This window comes from Tamandua tetradactyla, chromosome 26 (assembly GCF_023851605.1).
Source record: "Tamandua tetradactyla isolate mTamTet1 chromosome 26, mTamTet1.pri, whole genome shotgun sequence".
NCBI classification, from domain to species: Eukaryota; Metazoa; Chordata; class Mammalia; order Pilosa; family Myrmecophagidae; genus Tamandua; species Tamandua tetradactyla.
In genome coordinates, this window is record NC_135352.1 from 629,332 (window position 1) to 656,550 (window position 27,219).

Consider the following 27,219-nt stretch of genomic DNA (forward strand, 5'->3'; position numbering starts at 1 on the left):
TGCCCTTTAATATTTCTTGCAGGTCAGGAGTCTTGCTAACGAATCCTCTCAGCTTCTGTTTTTTAATGAATATTTTAAAACTCTCCTTCATTTTTGAAGAGTTTTGCCAGTTGAAGAATTCTGGGGTGGCATATTTTCTCTTTCAGTAGTTTAAATATATCATTCCAGTACCATCTCACCTCCATGGTTTCTGAAAAGAAATTGGCAGTTAATTTTTTTCCCTATATTTCTACTGAGATAGCTGCACACACCATAAAGGCCATTCAAAGTATAAAATAGATGGTTCACAGTATCATCACACAGATGTGTATTCACCAGCAGGATCATATTTAATATATTTGCATTACTCCAGAAAATGAAATTAAAAGGAAAAAGAAAATCTCAAACATCTCATACATATTATCCCTCCCTCTTACTGATCACTAGTATTGCAATCTATACAATTTTAAGACTTACAATTGAGGTAGGCTAACTAAGACAGTGTTGTATTGACAGATTATAGTAAGAGAGTCACTGGAACAACAGAAAACATCCTGAAGTAGATTCACACACACACAGACAACTATTTCTTTGCAATAAACTTATCAATCATCATCAGAGATCAGAGCTACTGGATTTCAGTTCCACAACTTCTGGTACTTTCTTCTGGTTATTCTAAAACATTGTACTCTATAAGGATATGTCTATAAAATGAGTCAGTAATCACAGTCATTTACAGAATTCTAACTTCTCAGTTAATACTCTTTCTTCTCATTAATTTTCTTCCTTCAGGGCTACCTGGGAAAGGGCAATTTTAATTTTTTCATGCTGGAAAGGGGTACTGGATTTCTGGGATAGATGAATTACTCTGGTTATTTTCCTGGAGTGACTGGTACTTATGGGTTTCAGGACTTATCTTGCCTGTGATCAATCTGGAGGATTTAATTTTCTGAGAAAATAAACTTACTAAGCAAATCTTTACATAGACTTAGAGCATAAGGGCATTCCCTAGAGTTTTCAGGAATACTGTTTTTTGTGCTATGGCATACTCCGGTAGCATGAAATATCTGGCTACAACTTGCATAAGATAGCCTCCGGAATGACTTCTCAACCAAACTTGAAAGATTTACATACTGAAACTTTATTTTATTCCATTTCTTTCACCACTTTTAGTAACTCTCAACTCATGTGGACAAAGCAAGGATCATCCCTGGCTGTCATGTCCCACAGTGCTAAAGAGGCTTATAGTATTGGAAGTCATGTCTCATGGATGGGGGACAGTAGTGGGTCTATTTACAGAGTTGTTGGCATTTAATTCAATTCCAATTTTGTTGTATGTAATGAATTGCTTTTCTCTTAATGCTTTCACAATCCTCTATCTTTGGAAGTTGAAATTCTGATTAGTATGTGTCTCAGAGTGGGTTTAGTAGAGTTTATTCTGTTTGGATTCCAATGTATTTGTATCTTTATGTCTTTGATAAGACTTGGGAATAATTTTTGCCATTATTTCCTTGAAAATACTTTCTGCCTCTTTTCCCTTCTCTTTTCTTTCTGGGAAACCCATTTCACGTGTGTTTGTGAGTTCCATGTTATTCAATTCCCAGAGATGCTGCTCAGATTTTTCCATTCTTATCTCTATATACTTTTTTCTCATTTTTATTTCAGATGTCCTGCCTTATACAACTAATTCTTACTAATTCTTTCTTCTGCCTGTTCAAAACTGCTGCTGTTTGCTCTAACATATGTTTAATCTCATCTATTGTGCCTTTCTGTTAGTTTTATTCCAGGCTTTCAACTTCTTCTTATATGTTCACCCAGTGTCTTCTTAATATTCTTTAATATACATTTTCCTTCATCTCTGAATTGGTTTAGATTTGCTTTGAATATCTGTGAGTGGTTGTTCCAGCTTTTACATCTCTTTTTAATTTTTTCCTTTGCCTGGCCATATTCTTGTTTATTTGTACAGCTTGTAATTTGGGCCATTAAGTTATTGAGATTCTGAAGACTGGTTTCCCTCTCATCTAAGATTTTGTTGTTGATAGGGTTCTGTTACAGCTCTTACATGCACTGTGTTTGTATTTCCCAGTCAAAACAGGGCCAAGGTCACATTCAGGGGTTGCAGAAGAATTCCAAAGGAACTTGGAGAGAGGACCAGGAAAACAACTTCCCAAGATGGCATATTCCAAGCCTTCACAGATGGCACAATTTGGAAACAACAAAGGCAAGATATTTTAGCACTCAGTCTGCCCTATTTCTATGGCAGTTGGAAATAATGGCATTTCAGGAATCTGCCTGGGTAAGACCAACAGGAGAGCAACCTAGATATCCAATTTTGCAGATCAACTCCTGGGCCAGGCTCTGCTGCATCCACCTGCATTCTTGGCAGAAGGAGAACTTCGCCAATTCTTTCAGTCTGCAGTAGCCCATTAGGCAGGAAGTAGGCTTATCAGAAGCTTTTTTGTCTTGGGGCTTGGGAATGGGCACCATGAGGCATGGCCAATTTAGTCATTCATGGCAGCTTCTCTATTTGAGTAAACAACAGTATTCCAGGCACCATGGGTTCCTGTGTGGAATGGGGCAAGGTTGTGGGATCAAGATGTCCAATTTTGTTGAGCAACAAATATATCAGAACTGTGTCCTATCACCCTGTTCCCAATGTGACAAGGGACTTCACAAATTCCATGCCACAGCATTCTGACATAGAGGAACTGGGCTGACCAGAAACTACTGGACTCAAGGGTGGGGAGTAAGTGCAAATAGATACAGCCAAGTGAGTTTCTCACTATAATTTCTCCATCACAGTTTCTCTTTCCCTTCCTCCAGCATGGTACTCCACTGATTTTTTGAGCCCAGAGTGGCAGCTTTGGACAGTTTTTACCTGTCTTCTAGGTGTTTTTACTAATGGAAACTCTGCACTTCTTATTCCACCATCTTACACTTGAGAGATTTTTATTGCAAGCTTATAGGTCCACCATTATTCAATTTAATTTCAGCTTATAGGATTCTGTAGACTTGTCTCTGTCTGAAAACTGTTTGATATACCTGTACTTATATGAACTTCCCCATGTCAGCAAGGTTGATCTGGTGAATCCCGTGACAAGATTCAAGGTGAGACCTGATTCCTGGATACATGACTAAGTAAAGATGTGCCTGAAGAAACTCTTTATATTTGAACAGTGGAGTCTAGGAAATGGTATAACACAGTTGTAGAAAAATTGCCTCTGCCAAAGATCTGATTCTTGGCACTCCTTTTTGAGCACTGTCTACCAATCTCTTTATTGCTGTGTTTGCAGCTTTATCTTTTTGCATGCCTCAAATTTTCCTTCTTCCTGCAAACAGACATAATTTTATGGCTTTTTGTATGATGTAAATTCAATCAAGGAATGTCTTAGGATTGGTATGGGAGGAGAATGCAGCAAATAGAAAAGTAAGATCTAGAATATCCATTCAAGGTCATTTGAAAAATATTTAGGATTTCTCAGCACCCTTAAAATACAAAAAAAATTCTATATTAATAACAAAAATTGCATAAATGAAGTTAATACAAAATATGCAATGTGAGAGTCAGCATATATAAACATTCTCTTTCATTATGCTCTATACTTTCTCAATGGAGGGGAGAGATTTGTGAATGATTAAGGAAAAATGTCAAAATTAGGAACTAGTGAAAGGTTTTCTATTTCATGACTATCCTACACTATTTCTTTCATATACCTTCTAATTGGAGTTTATGAATCTTCATGTTTCCTAAAGACAATGTATCTTTTGTGAGAAAATAGTAGAGTTATATGGATTATCAGGAATTTTTAGTGTCATAATATTAGGTGTGGATGATGGCATAGGTGCTTTCAGGATATAGCCCCATAAATTTCATTTTAATTATAATGAGAAAACAATTTTCCCATGTGTATGTAAAAATTCATCCAGTTATCAAGTTGATATCACTAGGGTTGGAGTAGGTGGATTTCAGGTCCGTTTGGATGGGATGAACTGAGGAGAGGACAGCATCAGTCTGGGGTTTGCTGTTGGAATTTAGGCCTGTGCCTGTTCAGGAGGAAGCTGTGGGAAAACTCAAGTTAGCATCATATGTGCTTGCCAATGTGTCAAGCACATGAGAGAATGTCTCAGGAACAATTCCAATTTGAAAAGTATGAGTGGAAATGGACAAGAAAACCTTTTCCCACTCTAGGGACAATTGGTAAAATTCAAAAATGAGCTGTTGATTGGATCTTTTCATTTGCTGATTTGGGTTTGTGTGGCTACATAGGAGAGTGTTCCTATTTTGAGGTAACATACACTGGTGTCTTTTGTGTTAAGGAGTAAATGTGATGAAGGTATAACCATTGGGATTTTGAACAGACCAGGCATTCTTTACATTGTTATTCCAATTTTATATATAAAATCTATACATTCAATAATTATTTCAAAATCTGTTTAATTACCTTGTCAATACCATGCCATTAAGGGAGAACAAGTTTAAATCAAATTATAGAGACTAAATGTGATAAATCCACATCAGTCAAATTTGTGATACTAAGTCTGAATTTTGTTAAGGAGTAAGTGAGTGAATATTACATGAATGGCCACTTTGTATTCAGTGTTATAAATGATGTGATACTATGGAAACAGTACTATATTTGGATTCAATGTTTTCACGTGCACTCCTTCACCTGGTAACTGTGAAAACTGATTGTCCTTTAGGCAAGGCTGAATGCTAAGGAGAAAGGCACTTACTTGTCTCTAGTTAAAACATTGAGTAAAGGCTTTCCCACATAGATGACATTCCTAAGGTTTCATTACAGTGTGACTTCTCTTATGTTTCCTAAAGTTAGAATAGCGGACAAAGACTTTCTGACATAAATGACATTCATAGGGTTTCTCTCCAGTATGAGTGTTCTCATGTTGTCTTAGGTTAAAATATTGGCTGAAGGCTTTCCTACACAGATGACATTCATATGGTTTCTCTCCAGTGTGAGTTCTGTCATGTTGTTTCAGGCTAGAAGAATGAGTACAGGCTTTATCACATAGATGGCATTCATATGGTTTTTCTCCAGTGTGAGTTCTCTCATGTTTTCTAAAGTAAGAACAGGTGAAGACATTCTGACATAAATGACACTCATAGAGTTTCTCTCCAGTGTGAATTCTCTTGTGTTTTCTAAGGGCAGAACAATGGGTGAAGACTTTACCACATAAATGACACTGATATGGTTTCTCTCCAGTGTGAATTCTCTCATGTACTCTAAGATAAGAAGATAAACTGAATGCTTTCCCACATTGATGACACTCATAGGGTTTCTCTCCAGTGTGAGTTCTCTCATGTTTTCTAAAGTCAGAACAATGGGTGAAGACTTTCTGACATAAATGACATTCATAGCATTTCTCTCCAGTGTGAATTCTCTTGTGTTTTCTAAGGGAAGAACAATGGGTGAAGACTTTACCAAATAGATGACACTCATATGGTTTCTCTCAAGTGTGAGTTCTCTCATGTACTCTAAGATGATACCCAAAAGTAAAGGCTTTCCCACATAGATGGCATTCATATGGTTTCTCCCCAGTGTGAGTTCTATCATGTTTTTAAGGCTAGAAGAATGAACAAAGGCTTTCCCACATAGATGACATTTATAGGATTTTTCTACAGTATTAGTGTTCTCATGTTGTTTAAGATTAGAATAATGGCTGAAGGTTTTCTCACATAGATGGCATTCATATGGATTCTTTCCAGTGTGAGTTCTATCATGTCATTTAAGGCTAGAAGGATAAGAAAAGGTTTTCCCATATAGATGACATTTATAGGGTTTTTCTCCAGTATGAGTGTTCTCATGTTTTTTAAGGCTAGAATAACGGGGGAAGGCTTTCCCACATAGATGACATTTATAGGGTTTTTCTCCAGTATGAATGTTCTCATGTTGTTTAAGGCTAGAATAACGGGTGAAGGCTTTCCCACATAGATGACATTCATATGGTTTCTCTCCAGTGTGAGTTCTCTCATGTGTTTTAAAGCTAGAAGAATGAGTGAAGGCTTTACCACATAAATGACATTCATATGGTTTCTCTCCAGTGTGAATCCTCTCATGTACTCTAAGATCAGAAGAGAAACTGAATGCTTTCCCACATTGATGACATTCATAGGGTTTCTCTCCAGTATGAGTGTTCTCATGTCGTTTAAGGTTAGAATAATAGGTGAACGCTTTCCCACATACATGGCATTCATATGATTTTTCTCCCGTATGAGTTCTCTCGTGTTGTCTCAATTCAGAATGTTTAGTAAAGGTTTTCCCACATAGATGATATTCATAGGGTTTCTCTCTAACATGAGTTCCATTGTAATGTGTATGGCCAGAATTTTGAACAAAGGATTTCTCAATTAGATGACATTCATATGACATACTTCCAGGGTGAAAATTCTGTTGTTGATTAAAAGATGATAAATCATTGAGGACTTTTCCAAATAGATTGCTGAAGCAGGACTTCATTCCTTTGGGAGTTAATACATGTTGAATCACTCTGGAATTATGAGCACAATCTTCTGGCAATTTATGACATATAATACCATTCTTTTGAGTATGAGAATTCTGCTTCTAGGAAGTAGAGGAGAGAATGTAAGAGATTTGTCCATAGATATTAATCCATATACATCTGAATTCAAAACTAACCAATCGGTGATAATCTCCAATTAAAATATTTCCCATGTTATTTATGAATCATTTTATTCTTCTGCATGTACAGAGATCTACTCTTTTGTAGCTTCTCAACTGCAGAACTTTCTAATCAGCCTTGAAGACTTCATAATGTTTCAGAGATTGAGTATGAGCCATATTTATAGAATTATCTTTTCATATAGAAGGAAGGTTATATTTTTGTGTTCAAATCAATTGTTTTCTATATTCAAATTATCACAGACTTGTCCTGGATTCACACTTAAACCAACTTACAGTTAAGTGATTGTACTGAATTTTTAATTTATTCCACTTCCATGTATTTATTTGGAACACCAGGGTTACAGCCATAATGCTTACCAATGACATGATGGTAGATATGTCTTTTTTGCAGATATGATGCACAGATAACATTTCTTGTTCTTTAACATTACCTTCCCTGCCTGGAAGAACTGAAAAACCAATTAATTTCTAGACCAGCATTAGGAAGATGAATATGTTGAAGTAGCACACATAGCCAGATAATTGTTTCTAAAATGTCAGTTATCTGAGAAAGAATATCAAATTAAGGATTACTTGAGGTAGTAGAAACCTTTATATGACACTATCAATTGAAAAATATTTTCAAGACTTCATTATAAGAAAAATTATTTCAAAAATATGTTTGGGAGGTAAAGAGAGGGAAAAGCATTGAATCCAGGGATGAGAAAAGGGCTGTAAATGAAAGTTTAAGTCCAATTGTCCATAGACATCTATTTTGCCAAAGCCAATGACATTTGAATACAGAGTGATAAGTATTTGATACTTTGAACTGAGGAAAATTTCCCCAATATGTACATGTACATTTCAGAAAATATAACTTGCAGAAATCCACAGGTGATATTTGAGTCACTCATTGACAAGGTTCCTCCTTGTCCTAAATACATGTTCCAAGGAAGTGCTCACCTGAATTTTGGTTTAGAAAAAATCCAATTCCTTCTTCACACAGTTCTTCCCCTTGAACCAACTTTGAAGCTTCATCTGATTTACAGACTTGATATCCTGTTTATGGGAAAAAATAAAATAAATTCTGAGTTCTGTGCACTTAACAATATATTATCATGAAGTCTAGTGAAGGTGATTGTGTAGTTTGCAAGCTGTTGGAATGCAATATACTAGAACTGGAATATTTTTATAAAGGTGAATTTAATAATTTACAAGTTTACAGCTCTAAGGACATGAAACTGTCCAACTTAAGGTATTAACAAAAGATTATCTTTGCTCAAGAAAGGCCAATGGGTCAGAAACACCTGTCAGCTGGGTAGGCACATGGCTGGCATCTGCTGATCACTTGCTCCTGGGCTCAATTGTTTTCAGCCTCTGTTCCTGTGGATATTATTCACTTTGCTTCTTCAGGGCTGGCTTTCATCTCTTGGCTTCCCTTGGCCTTACCCAGGTTCTGCCTTGCTTACCATCTTATGGCAACATCTACTGGGCTCCAAGCATCTCCAAATACCTGTGTCCCTATTCTCCATGTGCCTGCAACTGTCAGCTCTACTGTGAAGATTCTGTTGGCTCTGATGTTTCTGTCATTACTGATTCTCTGATTCTCTGTTTTAAAGGATTCCAGTAAACTAATCAAGTCCCACCTGGAATGGGTTGAGTCACATCTTCATGGAGATGATCTAATAAAAAATTCCAACCTACACTATTGTAGCATTCAAAAAAACAGATGCTTCCACAAGGTTGGATTGGGATTAAAATATGGCTTTTCTGGAGTACATAATATTTTCAAATGGGCACAGTGATTTTCTAACTTCCTATACTGCTTTAGCAAACACCATGAAAGTGGTTGGATTAAAATTGGAAATTTATTTGCTCATGGCTTTGAAGCCAGGAAAATGTCCAAATCAAAGTACAGTTGAGACAATGCTTTCTCCCCAACACTGTGGCATTCTGGAGCTGGCATCTGCTGACCCTGTTTCCTTAGCCTGTCTTATGTCAAGACACAAGCAGCATCACCTGGTCTCTTCCTTCTGTTCTGGGTTTCATAATTTCAATTTATTTTAGATAGCTTTCTCTTTCTGTGTGAATTTTATTATCTTAAGAAAATTCTCATAAAGTATGTCAGTAATGGGATTAAAACACATCCTCTTTTGGGTGGTACACTCTTTAACTGAAGGAACCCACCAAAAGGTCATATTTACAATTGGTATAAAATCACAGCTATAAAAAAAAAAGCACAGGTATGGATTTTAGTTAACAAAATGTTTTCTGGGTACATACAATTTCAAACCACCACACTCCACACTCTTCAACCCAGAAAGGTTTGTTCTTTCTATAGGAAAAATACATTCATTCCATTAAAATATCCTCCCCAAATTTGAGCCACTTCAGAAGCAATGTTTAGTACAAAGTCTAATCAAAATTGGTTATGGGTGTGGTCTGTTCTGTAGTACAAGTGCCCTCTGCTTGTGTACCTGTGAAATCTAGAGAAGAATGTACAATGGAGTGACAAGCATAAAATAAACACTTCCATTTGATCGGTAGGTAAGAGGTAAGCACAGTTTATGGTTCCAAACCCTGCACGGCATACTCTGCTACATTTCAAGTTCTGAGAATCACATATGTAATGAAATTCTGTCCTCCAATACTGATAAAGTGGCAATTTCAGCCCTCCCAAGTGCTTGTACAACAGCCATGCTCTCTGTAAACACAGGAGTGAAATCTCCAACCTCTCAGGACTTTGGGGTTGTGGTCTGACTCTGAAAGATTTGGGGAATAGTCACAAACCTCACAGAACAGTGAGGTGGCAGAGAGAAATGGGTTCTCATTCCACCATCTGAAAGAGTGGGGTGGTAATCAACATGGGGTGAGGCCAACACACTCCAAGTGGTGAAAAAGACACATCCTTTCTACATATATTGCTGGGTCCAACTTCTTGCCTGATATGTCTTTGGTCCAGATGTCAGCTTCAATGGCTCTACCCTTGAAGTGATTTTTCCTACAATCTGTCCCATTTCATCAAGGCTACCAGTGGTTGTTCAGGCAGATTTTGCAAACAACTTGTCAGTTATGAATATTGTACACAGAGGTCCAAACCATCAGACAGAACAACATTCCACAAATCTCTCCTGGATAACTGCACCTCCAATCTTGAGTAGAACAGAATTGCTGACTTTTCTCATTTTTAATTAAACCCTCACATGAAGGGCTATTCTCTGGGGGCTCACTTTCCAGAAGTTTCAGGTTCTCTAAACCACCAATGTCTGGTTTCTTTAAGCCCATGATTTCAGTTCTTAGCTTATCACATTTCTCTCACATTTTAACACAAGTGGTGATTAGAATTCTGAGCTTCCCATGCTTATCTTGGAAATTGCCTCAGTTAAATATCCAAGTTCATAAATGAAGATCTGTCTTCCACACAATATCAGAACTCAATAGTGAGAGGAATCATCTTTCCTCCTGTCTCCATAATACATCATCATTTCCTTCTAGGGCATTACTGGAAATACCTTTCACATCCATATGTCTTTGAATGCTCTCTTCAAAGATATATAAGCCATTTCTATAAATGACCCCACAGTCCTTCCAGCCTCAACCAATTACCCCATTCTGAAGCTGTATTGCCATTTGTGGTATATGCAACAAAAGCACATCAAATGCCTGGGCCAAACTTTGTCTTTAGCTTCCTGGGCTACTTAAGCAAATAACATACAATGGTAGGTTTAAAAATGGAAATTTATTAGTTTATTGTTTTGAGCCTTGGAAAATGTCCAAATCCATGCATCGTCAAGGCAACATTTTCTCCCCAAGACTGTGGCTTTCTGAGACTCACAACTGGAAACCATTGTTCCTTAGCTTGCCATATGGCAAGATACATGATACTGTTTCCTGATTTCTTTCTTTTCTTCAATGTTTCATCAACTTCAGAATTTTATACCTATGGCTTTTTTCTCTCTCTCTGAATTTTATTCTCTTATAAAAGACTCCAGTAATAGATGAAAACCCATCCAGCTTGAGAAAGGACACAACTTAACTGAAGTAACCTCATCAAATTTAATACAAACAATTGTTCACATGTGAAGGAATGGATTAGATTTAAGAATATTCTTTTTTTGCAGTACATATAGCTTCAAACCACTATCATGACTAAAAAACAATATAACTTTTGAAGGCCAGCCTGGGGAAAAGTACCTGGAACATAGAATATTGACCATTTTTCACCATCAAAATGTTAAATCTTGATCTTGTGCCCAAATACAGTGAGAACTTCTGGTTGCTGAGCCAAGCTTAAGAACAGATGGCAGAACACTCTATATTTTCAGATAAGAAAAATTCTGGATTTCCACAATAACTCATTATGATTTTCACAAAGAATTAAAAAACATTGTGATGGTTAATTTCATGTGTCAACTTGCCCATGTGAGGGTGCCCAGTTTTCTGGTCAAGTAAGCACGGGCATAACCATTACTTCAAAGAAATTTCATGGCTGAATAATAAATTGAAGGCTGGTTTACTAAATCATTACTTAGTTTATTGCATCTATGGCTAATTACATCTATTATCAAATAAGGGAATGTCTTCCACAAAGAGAGAACTGAATCAGTTAGATTTAATTCACTTTGTTGGAGACTTTTAAGGGAGAAGAGAGAACCTCCATGTCTTCCTCAGTCAGCCAGCCCCTCCTAGAGAGTTCATTGATGACCTTCATTGGAGTTGCCAGCTAGTGCCAACCTTATAAAATTTTGACTCATGCATCCACATAGTTGGTGTGAGATACTTTTATAAAATCTCATTATTTATAGATATCTTCTGTTGGCTCTGTTTCTCTGGAGAACCCTGAGTAATACAATAAGTTCCCTTGGAACATTCTAAGTTAATATGGAAATGATATGCCTGTTGTGTTATTGCTATCATCTGAATCCACACAAAATCCCTAGAGCACAGTAATTATTTAAGGCATATTTAATCTCCTTATTTATCCTTATAGAAAATACTCATTGTATTCTCAACATTGTTCTGAGAGTTTAAAATTGAGTAAAGGAAATACATGGAATTTATGTTCACAAAAATTATATTTTAGTCAGGGGAAAAACTAGACATAAGTAGTGAGTAAAGAGACAAAAATCTTAGATAGTTTTTCATGTTATGAAATAACATAGAATGTGAATATAAAGTAAAATCTAAAACAATATACACAAGCTGTTCTAGACACTTCTTAAGAGGATTAGATAGGTAAGTTTCATACTCACCCACTGATTGCAGATGACTGATATTCTCCAGCATCACATCTCTGAACAGCCTTCTCTGGGATGAATCCAGCATGACCCACTCTGCATGAGTAAATTCTATAACTACATCTTTCAATTTCACTAACTCCTAGAAACATCAGAGATACAAGTGCTCAGAAAGGTCCATCTGTCAATATTCAGTGTACGATGATTGGGAGCATAACACTGAGGAATTGGTAACTGTTGCAGAAAACTCAAGCTGCATTTGTGTTTCAAGTCAGATGATTCTCAATACTGAGCAATCTGTCTTTCACAGGGATGAACACATACATATACACACTGATTATTTGACTCAATAATTTTTAAAAATCTCAAAGAACACATGGTCTAATATAATCTTGACATTTCCCAATAAACTGGTCATTAGAACTTGCAGATGGTGAGGTATAATTTGCACTTCAGCATTTATAACAAAAAAAACATTTTCTGCCTATTTCAAGTAAATATACAGACTCATCACAGGACAATGAATACCCATGTATTGCCACTTTTATAACTATAATTATATTACTGTCCCAGATGACCTATTTTCTCTCATCTGACATCATTTCACAAACAGTTTGAAATTTTGAAAGCTTATGTGTAAAGTACTTTGCATCTGAACATAATATACAGCTATATTTTTCAATCGAATGGCAGCAAATTTTGCAGCTAGGTATAACATTCTACAGAACTAAATAGGTATCATGGATAAGTTGGAACAGTGTATGCTGCATCATTAAATTTTCCATAACTTCAGGTATTTATCATAAAATACAAGTATGGATCAGTGGTTCACTTCACAGACTCCTGAAACTCCTATACTAGCTGCCCATTCCAGGGATATGAGATCATTCAAACTCAATTTTCCTTGGGATCTTCAAAACCCATGTTCATCATCTCTTTAATATCTTCACCTCCTTTTCATGTTCAAGAATAAAAGAAGGCCTCCAACCCATTCTGGTCTCTCTAATTCATCACAAAATTTCTTGGGGCCATGAATTTTACTGTACCTACTATACCCCTGAATGCAAGCTAACATTAAAGAAACAACAATTTTTTTCATTACTTCTATTTACAAAATTTGAATAAATTGCTTAAAATAAGGGGAAAAGAGCAATCAGAACAAAAGAAAGGGAAAATTCTGGGTATCCATTTTGAAAGTTTTAAAAATGTACAAATATACAATATTAAAACTTTAAGAAATTATGACTTGAGGAAAATAAATGATTCCTCTTTTCCTTCTATTAACTAGTCCTCACACTTGTTTCTCTCGACAATGCAAAACCCTCCATCTTAGCAACTGCATCTCTGTATTGATGAACTCACTTGTTGAACACCAACCTCACTACCAACTATAAATATTTGCTATTACTCAATTCTATCAACTAAGCTCACTGTACATCTAAGCCATTTGCAGGCATTAACAGGATCAGTGAGTACACTATTTCTCTAAAGAGGACATGGGCTGAATGAGAACAAACCTCTCTCAGTTCTCCAGTGAATACAGAGTCTTAATGGAGTCTGCAACAAACTTCTGCTGGAAAGATTACTTATTGAGGAATGATCACTGTGCCAGTTTGAGAGGATTGATGTACCCTTAAAAACCCATGTTTTAATCCTAATCAATCTTGTGAGAACAATGGTTTCCTCTAATCCCTATTCATTATCACAGGTTGGAAGCATTAGATTATCATTACAGAGATATGACTCAATCAACAGTGGGCGCTAAACTTGATTAGACTGATCAACCTAAGTCTTGATTAGCTTGCTGGAATCCTATATAAGAGGAGCCATTTCAGACAGAGTCCCTTTTGAGAACAAGAAGAGAGGTATAGAACCATGACAGAAGGATCAGAGAACCACAGAGTCTACCAGCCAGCAACCTTTGGAGATGAAGAAGGAAAATGCCTCCCAGGGAGCTTCATGAAGGAAGAGGCCTGGAAAGAGAGCCAGAAGATGACACCATGTTTGCCATACGCCCTTCCAGCTGAGAGAAATGCTGAATGTCATCAGATTTCTTAAACCAAGGTATCTTTATCTGGATGTCTTAGATTGGACATAAAATATGCCCATAGACATATTTTAACTGGACAATTTCACAGCCTTAAAACTGTAAACTTGCAACGTATTAAATTCTCCTTTTAAAAGTCATTCTTTTGATTCTGTTATTTTCCATCATGTCAGTCAGCAAAGTAGAACAGATTTTGGCATCAGAGAAGTGGGGTGCTGTAATTTACAAATACCAAACATGTTGGAGTGGTTTTTAAAATGGATAAGGGGAAGATTCTGGAAGAGTTGTGAACAACTTGATAGAGAAGGCCTAGAATGCTTTGAAGAGACTGTTGGTAAAAATGTGGACTCTAAAGATACTTCTAATAAGAACTTAGACAGAAATGAGATATGTGTTATTGCAAACAGCAAAGAAAGTAATCCTTGTTTTAAAATGGCACATAATTTGACATAGTTGACCTATGGATTTGGATGGAAGGCAGATTTTAAAACCCATGAACTTGGTAATTTAGTAGAAGAGATTTCCAAATTAAATGTGGAAAGTGCAACCTGGTTTCTCCTCACTGCTTAGAGCAAAATGCAAAGGAAAGGGATAAGCTGAAAACTGAATTTTTGGGTAAACAGAAACCAGATGTTGATTTTCTGGAAAATTCTGAGCTTCTGGAAAGGGGGACCCCAGAGAATAGTGCCCCACATGAAGATTTAATCAAATGTGGAAACCACCAGCTATTTCAGAGAAAGCCAGGATTGGACATGAAGTTATCCAAGACAGATCTGTGGAAACTTCTTATGTCTGATGGACATAATCTGAGACTATTTTATAGAAAGCCAATGAAAATGTTGCAGGAGCTGTGTAAAAAGAACCACTGCCAGTCAGAACAGAGAGGGACAGAGGAGGGATACATTGGAGGAAAAATAATTTCAAAGGTAGAATCATGGAGGTTGAGGTCTGAAGTCAAGAAGCCTCAGGGTAGGACAGTAGACCCATCCAAGCATGTGGAGAGGGTGAGTTTGCCCAAAAGGAAGAGGATGGGCCTTCCACCTCACTGCAGTGGAAGAGTGGTAATGCCTCAGGCCTGTGAGAGTGTGCAGCACACTCTTTGGGGATTGAGGAGAGTAGGGCTGCCACCACATGGAGGGGTTGAGTGTGTACCTTAAAGCTTGCAGTGAGCCTGGGTGTGGCCCTGATGCTTAGTGAGGGTGGAGCTGAGTGAAAGATGGTCTCTCCAGTGTCTCCCAAGGTTGAATTCAGAGAGGCAAGCATAGGCCTGTAGAAAGGTTGGGACTGCTGCTTTCTAAAGCCTCAAAGATAAATTACTCTCAGATTTGAAATCTAATGGAATTTTCCCTACAGGTTTTTGAAACTGCTTGGGTCCTGTGACTGAAGTGTTCCTTCCTCCCTATGGAAATAATGGGTACATATATCCTATGACTGTTTCTCCTTTGTATGTTATGTATGTTGGTAGCAGATAACTTGTTTGAGTTTCACACTTGTTTGAGTTTCACAAGTCCAGACCCAGAAGAAAATTTTGCCTTACAACTGTCCATGCCTGTAGCTGACTTTTATGAGACTTTTACTGGTTTTAACCTTGTACTGTATTTGTAATGTTATTGAAATAGTTTAAAGGTCTCTGACATTGTAATGGAATGAATGCATTTGGTATATGGGGAAAACATGTCTTTTTTTAGGGGCCAGAGGGTGGAATGTGCCAGTTTGAAAGGATTTATGTGCCCTATAAAAGCAAAAACCATGTTTTAATCCTAATCACTACTGTGATAACAACAGTTTCTTCTAATCCTTAGTCAGGTTGGAAATTTAAACAGCAAACTTGAGCAATCACCATTCCAGAGACCAGGATAAATAAAAATTTAGCTCAGATCCTTGAATAGCTTTTAAATGAGATTAGAATATTGTTCTAGTTTGTTAATTGCCAGAATATAATATCCCAGAGATGGAACAGCTTTTAAAAAGGAGAATTTAATAAATTGCTAGTTTACAGTTTTAAGGCTGTGAAATTGTCTAAATTAAAACAAGTCTATAGAAATGTCCAATCTAAGGCATCCAGATAAAGGTATCTTGGTTCAAGAAGGTCATGACATTCAGCATTTCTCTCTCAATTGGTGGGGCACATGGTAAATGCAGTGTCTGCTAGCTTTCTCTCCAGACTTCTTGCTTCATGAACCTCCTTGGGAGGCATTTTTCTTCTTCATCTCCAAAGGTCACTGGCTGGTGGACTTTCTGCTTCATGTGGCTATGTCATTCTGAAGCATTACCCAAAATGCTTCATCTTTTAAAAGATTCCACTAGACTAATCAAGATCTATACAGAATGAGTGGAAACATGTCTCCATCTAACCAAGTATAATACTTACAAATGATTGACCACATCCATGAAGATAACCTTCCTAATCATGTTTCCAACCTATAGTGGTGAATAGGGATTAGAAGAAACCATTGCTCCTACAAGATTGATTAGGATTCAAGCATGGCTTTTCTGGGCACACAAGTCCTTTCAAACTAGCACAATCTAAGCCCATCTGCTGAAAATACACGGTTAATTTCAGTAAAAAGAAGTATTCTTTACTCACCAGTGGTTGCATAGTCAACAGCTCAGCTGAGAATTGTCTTCCTCTGGGTTTACATTCACAAGATAAGCACTGGGTAAGCAAAACTGAGAATGTAGAAAGAAGCTATTAGATTCTGGACTTATCATTGACTTCCAGACACAACTCTCATGACTCCTGGCCCTCCACCTGGGAATAACCCCAATCCAATAAGCAGGAACATGAAATATGCTATAAGAGAATAACTTCTTTGTACAGATAAGATGAAAATCATTGAGTTCTACATCTTCATCAGCCCATGGTTTTCAAAGATTTCCATTCCCTTCCTGACTCAAAACATTGGTCTCCACATGCAGAGAAATCACTGTGGATTTTCTCAGTTATCAATATGTATGGCTTCTGAAATATCTACCCCCATCTTCTCAACTCTCACCCCTGTCCTACTTTGCCTTGTGGCTGTACTTCTGAGGATATTTGTGAAATATCCTCTGATTCTCCCACATTAAATGTCTAATACTATCACTCTCTCAATACTTACATACGATCTCATCCTGCTGGATTGAGATAATCAAGAAACTGTGCATTTTATTATCAAAGACTTGTTCGACTTTGAGGGATCAATGGATGGCTGCTGTATTACAAATATATTCCTGAAAATCCCTTGCATCAAAAGTCACGTATGCACACGTGTCATAACATCTCACAATCCTGATAGGTTCAGGAGGCTCAAATAAAATAGAACTAAGGATTTGGAATAAAACCCATACCTCACTTTGAAATTAGTAAAATGGCAGTTGACATCTTATATTATATTAATAGTTTCAGTTGTAACATCTTTCATTTCATAATTTATAGGTGTGGAAGATCTTCTATGTTTTAAATTTTTATTAACATTGTGAATATTATATAATTATTTCATGGACAAATGATGATATTTTCTGAAAACAGTCAGATTAACTTAGGCATTTTTTCCTGAATTCACATAAACAACATTGTATTAAATGTGTTTGGAGAATTACATTTATTTAATCTTTAAATTAACCATATTGGTTAAGGCAGATTTACCTATTTAACAAATTAGATGAAAAGAGATTCAGAAACCTTAGAAAACCAGAAACTTTTCTAAGGTTTGTAATCTTAGAAAAGTACATGGGTAGAAAAAGACACAGCCACAGTTTAAACTTTTTCTGCTTGCTTCCCAATTCAAATTCCTTGAGGCTTATACCATTACCTGAATGCCACCTCTCATTTCAGTAATCAGATGATGCACCTTATTGTGAAAATCTCCTTTTCATATAGTTTGTTCTCAGTTATGCCCCATGCCCATGTTCCCCTCCAATGTGAGAACTTTCATAAAATTGAATCCACAACCCAAAAACTTCTGGCTCACCTGATGTTTACTGTCCAACATAACCTACACTTATTCACATCAATATATATTTACTGAGAACAATATTTCTCATGTCCTGCCTTGTCCCTGCTCCACACAGAGATGACTAAGATGTTGAACCAGGTTTAAATGCTGAGTTCCTTTCCTTCAGGTCACTCATAAAATTTGTCATTATTCCTGTATTAGTTCATTTGTCTGTGCTTCCTACTAGTCTAAATTCATGAATTTATTCCTTGAATGATTTTAGGCAAGTTTCCCTGAGAAAAGTACTAATGAATTTTGAATCTGGAGAAAGTATTTGTCCATTATAGTCTAACCTGACCTCAAATAACCTGGGCCTAAATGCCTGCAGACAAATTCAATAATTAGAAAGTAAAAGGACTTTCCTTTTTGTTTAAAATTCTCTTCCTTATAAAACAGAGCTCAAATAGGCCAAAAATACAAGTAGATCAGTACTTACTGATGATGCTTTCATCAAATTCCACACTCAGAGGTTCTTTATCAGTTTGGAAAAGGTAACATTTTCATGGAGGACTCTCCTTTAATGCAGTTGAAAGTATGATCATCTATAATCCAAAACATGCTCTCATTAATTCAGATGAAAGATACATATAATCAACATTTTTTCTTTAACACCTTCATTATTATCAAATTACATAAATTATGCAGATATCCTTTAATTCCTCCTAAAATATGCAAACCAACCTATATGTCTTTTCCCAGAGAACTCATTCTTTAGTGATTTTTTATGCTGTGTAAGTACTCTGGAGAATCTACAGGTAGAAGGGCTCTACTATTCTTCATCTATAAAAGGGCTTGTAATCAACCACCACTTTTAAGGATGTGAACATTAGTGTAGTCTATTTAAAATAAATATTTTTGCTAAAAAATATATACTCAAATAAAAATATATTCATTTGCTTTTTTTTTTGCATGGGCAGGCTAGTGTCATATATATGGAATCATACAGAATGAGGCACTTTGAATGTGACTTATCTTTCACAGCATTATGCATTTGAGATCCATCCTTGTTGTATGTATAGTGTTGCTGAGTGGTGTTTTATTGTATGAATGTACCAGAGTTTAGCCACTCACCAGTTGAAGGATTCTTAGATTATTTCCCAATTTGGGGCAATTATGCATAAGGCTGCTATAAACATTTGTATACAGACTTGTTTGTTAACCTAGGTTTTCATATCTTTAAGATAAGTGGCTAGGTGTGGAAATTTGGGTCATATGATATATATGATACATGTATGTTTAATTTTTCAACTATCAGATTTATCCCGTTTGTGTGCAATTTTGCATTTTTACCAGTAGGTATGAGAGTTTCAGTTGCTCTCCACTTTAGCCAAGATTTGGTATTGTAAATTTTTTTTAAAGCCAATCTACAGTAGTGCAGTGGTGGCTCAGTGGCAGAATTTTTGCCTGCCATGCTGGAGGTTTGAGGTTTCCCTTTCATCAGGGAAGGCACATGGTTATGTCTGCTAGCTTTCTGTCCTTGATACTCCTTTCAAATGGATTCTGGGCTTCAGAGAGCTTCCCAAGGGGTATTTTCTTTCTGCACAAGTGTTTCTCTCTGTGTTGACTCTGAAGCATTTTCTAAATTGGTTCTCTCTTAAAAGTCTCCAGTAGGTGACCCAGCTTGAATGTATGGAGCCACATCTCCATGGAAACAACCTAATTAAAAGTCCCACCCACAACTGGGTGGCTTAAAAATGGATGCAGCTTAATAAAAAATAATCTACCCAACAGATGAGTAAAAATTAAGGATATAAATAATTACATAACGAGTGGGATGAGGGGTAAAAAATGTGGGTAGATTGTAAGAGTAGTGGTAAATGAGGAGGCGGTAAGGGTATGGAATTTATGATTTTTTCTTTTCATTTCTTTTTCTGAAGTGATGCAGATATTCTAAAACTAATCATGGTGATGAATATACAACTATGTGATGATTAAAAGATTGAATGTAGTGATGTATGATATGATGTACTGTAAGCCTTCAATTGTATACTCTGGATAGATTATATGCTGTTTGAATACATCTCAATAAAATTGCATAAAAAGTGATTTCACCCAAAAATATTGAATTGGGATAAAAGAACATGGTTTTTTGGGGGGTATACAACAATTCAAAGCAGCAAATCCTACCCTCTGGACCCCAAGGAAAACAATATTCTTCCCATATATAAAACACATTCATTCCATTACAATATCACAGAGCCTTAAAGCATTTTCCTAACAATACAAATGGAATACAAAGTCAGAACCAGTTAAAAAAAACCTCATCAAATTCAGTTATAGGCAGTCTGTCCCAAGGAAAAATTCTCCCCTGGCTTTGGACCTGTAAAACTCAGAACAAGTTATCTGTTGCCAACATTTATAAGAGGCACAGTCATATGGTCAACATTATCATTTCCATTGGGAAGAATTCAAGGAAAACAAATTTCACTGACCCAAGCAGTTTCAAAAACCTACAGGAAAAACTACATTAGATTTCAAAGTCTGAGAGCCATTTATCCTCAGGGCTTTAGAAAACAGCTGTCACACACTTTCTAAGAGAGTAGGAACACCGCCCTCTTCAAACACTGAGGTGAAGGGTACAACCTTGGGGGACACTTGGGAGAGCACCATTTTCTTGTTTCCACTCTCAATGAGCATTGGGAGAGTACCTGGGTTCTCTGCCATCTCTGGAGCACACTCTAAACCCCCTCAAAAAAGTAGAGGAGCAGCAAGGCTCTCTCCAAACTACAAGGAATGAACTCCACCCTTTCTGAAGCACAGTCACCAAAACTATTCCTGAACATTGAGGCAGAAGACCTGCCCTCTGCTTTAGGGCAAACTCACTCTCCAAATGCATGGAGGCCTGCTTTCCTGGCCTGAGTTTTCTTGGTTTTAGACCTTAGCTTCCATGCTTCTGGCTTTGAATTTATTTTTCCTTCAATCTGTCCCTTTTCTGTCTCTTTTAGTGCAGACTGGCTAGGGAAAGACAATTCTTGTTGATCAATAGTCAACTCTTGTTGATTTTCTAGGCAGAATAGTGGGATCATACCTATCAGTTGATAGGACTTTCCACAAATCCTCTCTGGATAATTCCATCTCCAATCCTTGCTTTTTCTGCAGTAGCTTACAAGTTTCATGTTCAGTTAAATCCTCACATGAGGCACTATTATCTTGGGTCTCTCTTTCTGGAATCACAGAATTTTCCAGATCATCAATTTCTACTTTCTTTGTACACAGGAGTTCAAATCTTGGCTTATATCTTTCCTGTCACATTTCACTATAACCTGCAAGAAGAAACAAGGCCATACTTTCCACATTTGTGTAACTCTTCAGCTAAGTATCCTAGCTGTGGCTTTTAAATTTTGCCTTCCATTCACAACCAGGACTCAATTTGGTGAAATTCTCTGCCACTTTAAACAAGGATCACCTTTCTTCCAGTTTGGAATAACACATATACCATTTCTGCCTAAGGCCTTATTCAGTAGTATCTTTAGAGTTCACATGTCTGCCAACAGTCTCTTTAAACAATGTAAGCCCTCTCTATAAAGGTCCTCACAAGTCTTCCAGAATCCCCTTTTATCCATTTAAAAAGCCATTTCAAAAATATTTGGCATTTGCAAACCACTGCTGTCTACATCTCTTGTACCAATAACTGTTTCAGTTTGTTAATTGTGTTAGAAATGCAGTATACCAGAAATAATTTGGATTTTATAGAGATACTTTATTAATTTACAAGACTACTGTTCAAGGCCATAAAATGACCAAACTAAGACATGTAGAGAAAGATCTATTGATTAGTTTGTTAATTGTGTTAGAAATGCAATATACCAAAAATGGTTTGGATTTTATAAAGATAATTTATTAATTTACAAGACTACTGTTCAAGGCCATAAAATGACCAAACTAAGGCATCTAGAGAAAGATCTCTTGACTCAAGAAAGGGCTGATGATGTTCAGGGTTTCTGTCAACTGGGAAGGCATTTGGTGATATCTGCTAATTTTCTTTCCTGAGGCACCCAACAGTTTAAGACAGGCAAAGAGGCAATTCATTGTTGCTTGTCAATTTGAAAAAAGAGCAATAAAATTTATATAGTTCAACAAACATGAAGAATATGGTTCAATATATTAATATGTTGTGTTCCAAATTAGTATGATTAAATTCTGCCCAAAATTCACACCAAATACACTAACAACATTGATAAACTGATTCTATTATTTATTTGAAAGACATAAGATCAAGAATGCTGCCATTGAACTCTGCTTTAGTCCCTGCTGGGTACTTCTTGTTGTTTATGATCAGGGCCTGACAGGCAAGAATAGGGATTCCTATCTTGGTAAGAGTGATTAATTTGATCAGGGGGAAGAAGGTATGCTGTTATATTACATGAGGAAGGAAGAATATGTTTGGCACCTACATGATTTACTTAGGTACCTCTCTATATTCTCCTATCAAACTTTGTTAATAAATGGAAAATTTAGCAAACCCTGCCTGAGCAAGGCATTGTGACAAAGAGATCTGACCCATCAAGGATAAGACTTAAGACTGAAAGAGGTGCCATGTGGTAGTGAGGGAAATCTAGAATGTACATGGTAGAAGGATATTGATTGGACCCAAGAACACCTGAAGCCATGGTAGCATTGTGTGTAAATATACTTCCTCTTGCAGATTCCTTCAGGAAGAGAGGCCTGGGGGAACACCTCCTTGAATAAAGATAGATCCATGTGAGAAAATAGATGAACTGAATGGATATGTAAATGGTCCACCAAAATCCTTCTTATGTGAAAAATTTCCTGCTCAGATTCTGAATATTATCCACACTCTAACAATGTCCTTTATTTGTCTGGCTATTTGAGGATTACCTCACCTGCAGAAAAACACATGCCATAAAGTCACATATTCCCAGGGTAATTAATGGAGACCAGGGTATGTAGTTATGGCCATTCTAGTTCATGGCTTATATACTGGACCATGTCAGTAATAAGGTTGCTTTGCAGATTCAATTTTCCCTCTGCCCAGGATTTCTTTCTCTCCTCTCCTTTCCACCACATTTATCCCAAGAGCACTTCCAAATAAATATCCTACATATTAGGTTCTGGGAATCTAACCTGTGAGAACAGTCAAAATTGTCTGGAGAAAAAAAGAAGATTTCATAAGCAGAAATTACTCAAATTCTGCTGAGGATGAAATAAGATGAGGGCTGAAAAATCTCAAAAGACTACTATATTGATGAAAATATTACTGTCATCAAAACTGATGTCCATGAATTAATGGGAATAAAGACTCAGATTGGAGAGGGTGAGAGGGGTAGGATGAGGAGAGAATCTGATGTATGGACTCTGCTCTCAACATGCACTGAAAAGTACATTAGAGGTCAGCAGCTGTAAATAAAAGTTCAAAAATGTTTTAACTGCTCATCAAGTTTCAGAATGGAAGATTTTAGAACATGTTGAAATTCAAAGAGCCTAGATCAGATTTTAAATGAAGTAGATTCTAAGATAAAATATATTATTTATAAATAATGATATAAAATTCATGATACTTTAGCAAGGGATGAGAATCAAACACAAATTTAGAAGTAAAGAAGTCAACTGGGATAAAGGATGATGTCTCAGCTTCTATGAAGAGATGCCAGCAGAAGAATACTTTCAAATTTAATGCCTCAAAATACCTACCTCCAAAAGTACCTGTTTTGTTTCTCAAATAGATTTCAAATGAGCTGCTGAATTTGAGTGGAATGGCAAGAATGTGGAAATTCACAGACATGGCAATTATGTAAAAGAATATTTATTAAGCCTGGGGAATGGAATTGACCTGAAAGACCTAATGGGATTGCCTGAAATTTTTGAGAAATGCCCCAGATAACCAGGTGTCACAGCCTCATATACAGGGGAATAATTACAATGTAACTTAGTAAAAGAAGTTCCTCCTGGGAACCAGAAACTTCAATCTAGAAGGGCCTATATCTGCAGTAAAAATAGTTTCTGAGGGCCATTGCTGCTTGGAAACCTTCAATATGCCACTTAGGGGGCATCAACAATTGGCAGTTGTTACAGGAGGTGGTAGACACCTAATGCTAAGATACACCAGAAATAGGCATGCTACTAAACAGCAAAGGAACTTTAAGGTGGAGTGTATCTGAAGGCCCGGACTGAATATCATGGTCCCTGTGGCCAAATGCAACTCATGCTTGTACAGCCACAGGATAAATTCAAGCATCACTAAATATGACCTATTTGTGCCAAGGAAAACTAATTTGTTCATCTGAAAAATGTAGATGGTATTTTAACCAAATTCTTATTCTCAATGGTAAAATAAATAGTTGTTGCAGAGTGCTTTTAAGTAAGCTCAATAAAGATATTCAATTAACATGTTTATTTATAATAGCTGCAATGAATTATCATTTAAGTTTTAGACAAATAATTTTTTCTGAGTTCAGGGAGTGATCAGTCAGGCACTCTTTATGAGAAGTATGAAGTTTGGGTCTAACATATTGCATCAAATTAGAAAACATTGTATTCAGTTTGAACAGAATTATGTGGAAATGTGTGAATACTGATTAAAATATCTCAATCATAGGCAATAGAACAATCCTTAAAGAGTAAAAGGAAAACTCATAATTTTTCAAAACTTTGAAATAGTATCAAAGGTTTTCAAGTCAATGATATATTCCTTGAAAGAATAATTCCAACAAGATTAAAAACCTCATATGATGAATTCAGAAAATGTCAATATTATCCTGATAAATTCTACAGTATTGAAAAATCTGAACAGTTTATTAAAATAGCTAAAAAGGGATAATCAAAATAGAAGTCATAGTTTAAACAAAGTAATCAAACAATATTCTTAATTATTTTAGATATGAAGCCTGGAAACAATTTTAATAAAATAGAAAATCTTTGAACTCATTTAATGGGTTTCCAAAGCACATGAGACAAAAATATGCTTTGTATAATTGTTTATTTATGAAAATTCACTGTCATTGCTCTGGCTTAGATTATGTCCTAAAAGATTTTTAACCTGAAAATAGTCTTAAGTCCTGACAAACTCCAACAATTGGGATCAAACACTTCTCTTTTTTTTGTCCCATCCTTGGCTATACCAGTTCAGGTGTTCGCCAGTTCAGTTTGTGACAGTGAACATTGATGGCTTCTGTTTAATCACCAATGAAATTATATCAGCAAGCTCCCAGTCACTGCCTAACTAATTGCTGGCATTTATTGACTGGGAACTGACTTCTTCAGAGTTCCTCAAATACTTACAAGTGGTTTCCCTCAACATGATTTTCAAAACATGGGCATTAATAAAAAACAAATGCCTAAATCAAAATATCTGTCATTCTTTCAACAGAGTTTCTGAGACTTTTCACATGCCACATGTGATATACAATCCTTACATAAGCAGAATTGATACCTGCCATTCTGAGCACATTTGGGTCAAGAGAGTTAAGAAAAATGTATTACTCGTGGTGCATACTTTGGTGAAACACAAAGGTTTTGTCAGGCTCTTGATAGGTAACAAGGTTGGGCTTCAATATTCAAACAATTAAAACCTAGGTGAAAAAAAAAAACAAAAAAAAACCTAGGTGAAAATCTAAAAGAAGGCCATGCAGGGTATTGTTGTCATAAGGAATCCCAGGAATAGGTGACTGTGTGAACAAGTCACTAATGCAGTAGAGCCTGTGGTCACCCTACAGAACAAGTGAGATTATTCATGTGCTGCTGAGATCAGGTACACACAAACTGCTTGGGAATAAACATGGCTTGAATATCACCACATGACCCCTAAGGCCACCATTTCAGGTAAAGCAAGGAATCAAAATCTCTCTATGGGTAAACTGGCATAGTATTAGAGCACTTATGGCCTAAATTCAGTAACTATGTGAACTCATGGGTGGTTTTGAGACTGAAAATGTTTCATGACAATTCCAATCCTCCTGCTACTTTCCTGCCACATCACTACCCATCTGTGTCCCTGATAGATAGTCTCAATGCTGTGGATCCCTGCAGGGGTGAGACTGCAAAAGACAGACTCATGATCCTAATTTAAGCAACTGTATCATATATTTATAAAAATTCTCATCCAATTCTTCAAGAACAACCAGAGACCCAAAACACTCTACCCTCCTGAAGAGGCACTGCATCCTGGTCTGAACCCTGATATGAAGAAAATATACTAGTCAGACCCATGAGAAAATGTTACAAAATCTTGGCTAGTATCATAATGAAGATGTAGGAGAAGATTGTCAAAATGGATACAGTTTAAGTATTGCCCTATTTCAGAAATATTGGCATGTTCAGAAGATTCGAGGTTTACATGAAAAGAAACACAGATGACAAATATAAACAGATAATAAATGTAAATACAGATATTAGCATCCACACTTCATGAGAGAAGACTTATGAAACTCTAAGTGGAAAATGAGTCTGTTGGTTTTCTGTCTTTCTAACATAGTCAAATTACCCAAATGAGTGAGGATCAAATAAGAAAAGTCAGGCATCCAGGGTCATAACCAATTCTCTATCTATTTACAACTAACTGATGAGAAAGTTATTGCAAAAAAGTTACTACAAAGGAAGAAATGTAAAAATGGTGAGACCATGGACTGCTCAATTTGGGCAACCAATTCAAAGAAGAATGAAAGAATATGCAAAAGCATGAGAAATTGTAAACTTGAATGTAGGTCCCAGCAGGCCCACAAAACTCAGCAGTAAAGTAACAATAGAGAGGGCTACCAAAAAGGATTGTCAGGTGAAAAAATTTAGATATAATATATTATAGCTTGAAATTAAAGAATTGGGATTAATTTTACAATTATTTTGCCTATTAGGGATGATAATTGATTAGATGCAATGAAAGTGAAGAAAAGGACATATTAAAACAACAGCTGATTCCAGAATAATTTTTAATGGAAAAAAACCCCTACAAAACAGCAATAAAGGTTTTATAGCTATTCAAAAATGATATAAACACTAATTACATTTAACAAGATTCATGATATAATTATTTTGGGATAAGGTTCAGGCTAGAAGTTGGGCAGGTATACTGTGTAAATGAAAATATTCATTATTTGATTATATGTAGGTATCTAAAGATGAGTATAAATTTGGAAAGATAAAATTAAAAACAAGATGACTAAAAACTGAAAAATACCAACAAGGCTTAAAATAACTGAAAATACATACTTCTCAGAAATAAGGCTGAGGATGTGAAGAAATAAGGTATGGGGGAATTCTTGTTTATTACACTATTGGTAGTTGTATTATTCAGTATCTCAACCTAATACTATTTCATTTTGGTCCAACATCCAAAAGAAGGAAAACAGTTTGGAACAGCAAAAGTTCACTAACACATGTTAAGTTTT

General features: G+C 36.3%; 1 protein-coding gene across 1 annotated transcript in view; it reads right to left on the bottom strand.

Annotated features, from left to right (window-relative positions):
- Positions 1 to 306: 306 nt before the first annotated feature.
- Positions 307 to 27,219, bottom strand: part of LOC143669753 (uncharacterized) — a 48,172-nt gene continuing 21,259 nt past the window's right edge. The window contains 7 exon segments of the mRNA XM_077144347.1: positions 307 to 5,555; positions 5,558 to 6,557; positions 6,996 to 7,087; positions 7,581 to 7,676; positions 11,870 to 11,996; positions 16,489 to 16,571; positions 18,315 to 18,420. Coding sequence (XP_077000462.1) covers positions 4,765 to 5,555; positions 5,558 to 6,557; positions 6,996 to 7,087; positions 7,581 to 7,676; positions 11,870 to 11,996; positions 16,489 to 16,500 — 2,118 coding nt within the window. The 5' untranslated portion in view covers positions 16,501 to 16,571; positions 18,315 to 18,420 and the 3' untranslated portion in view covers positions 307 to 4,764.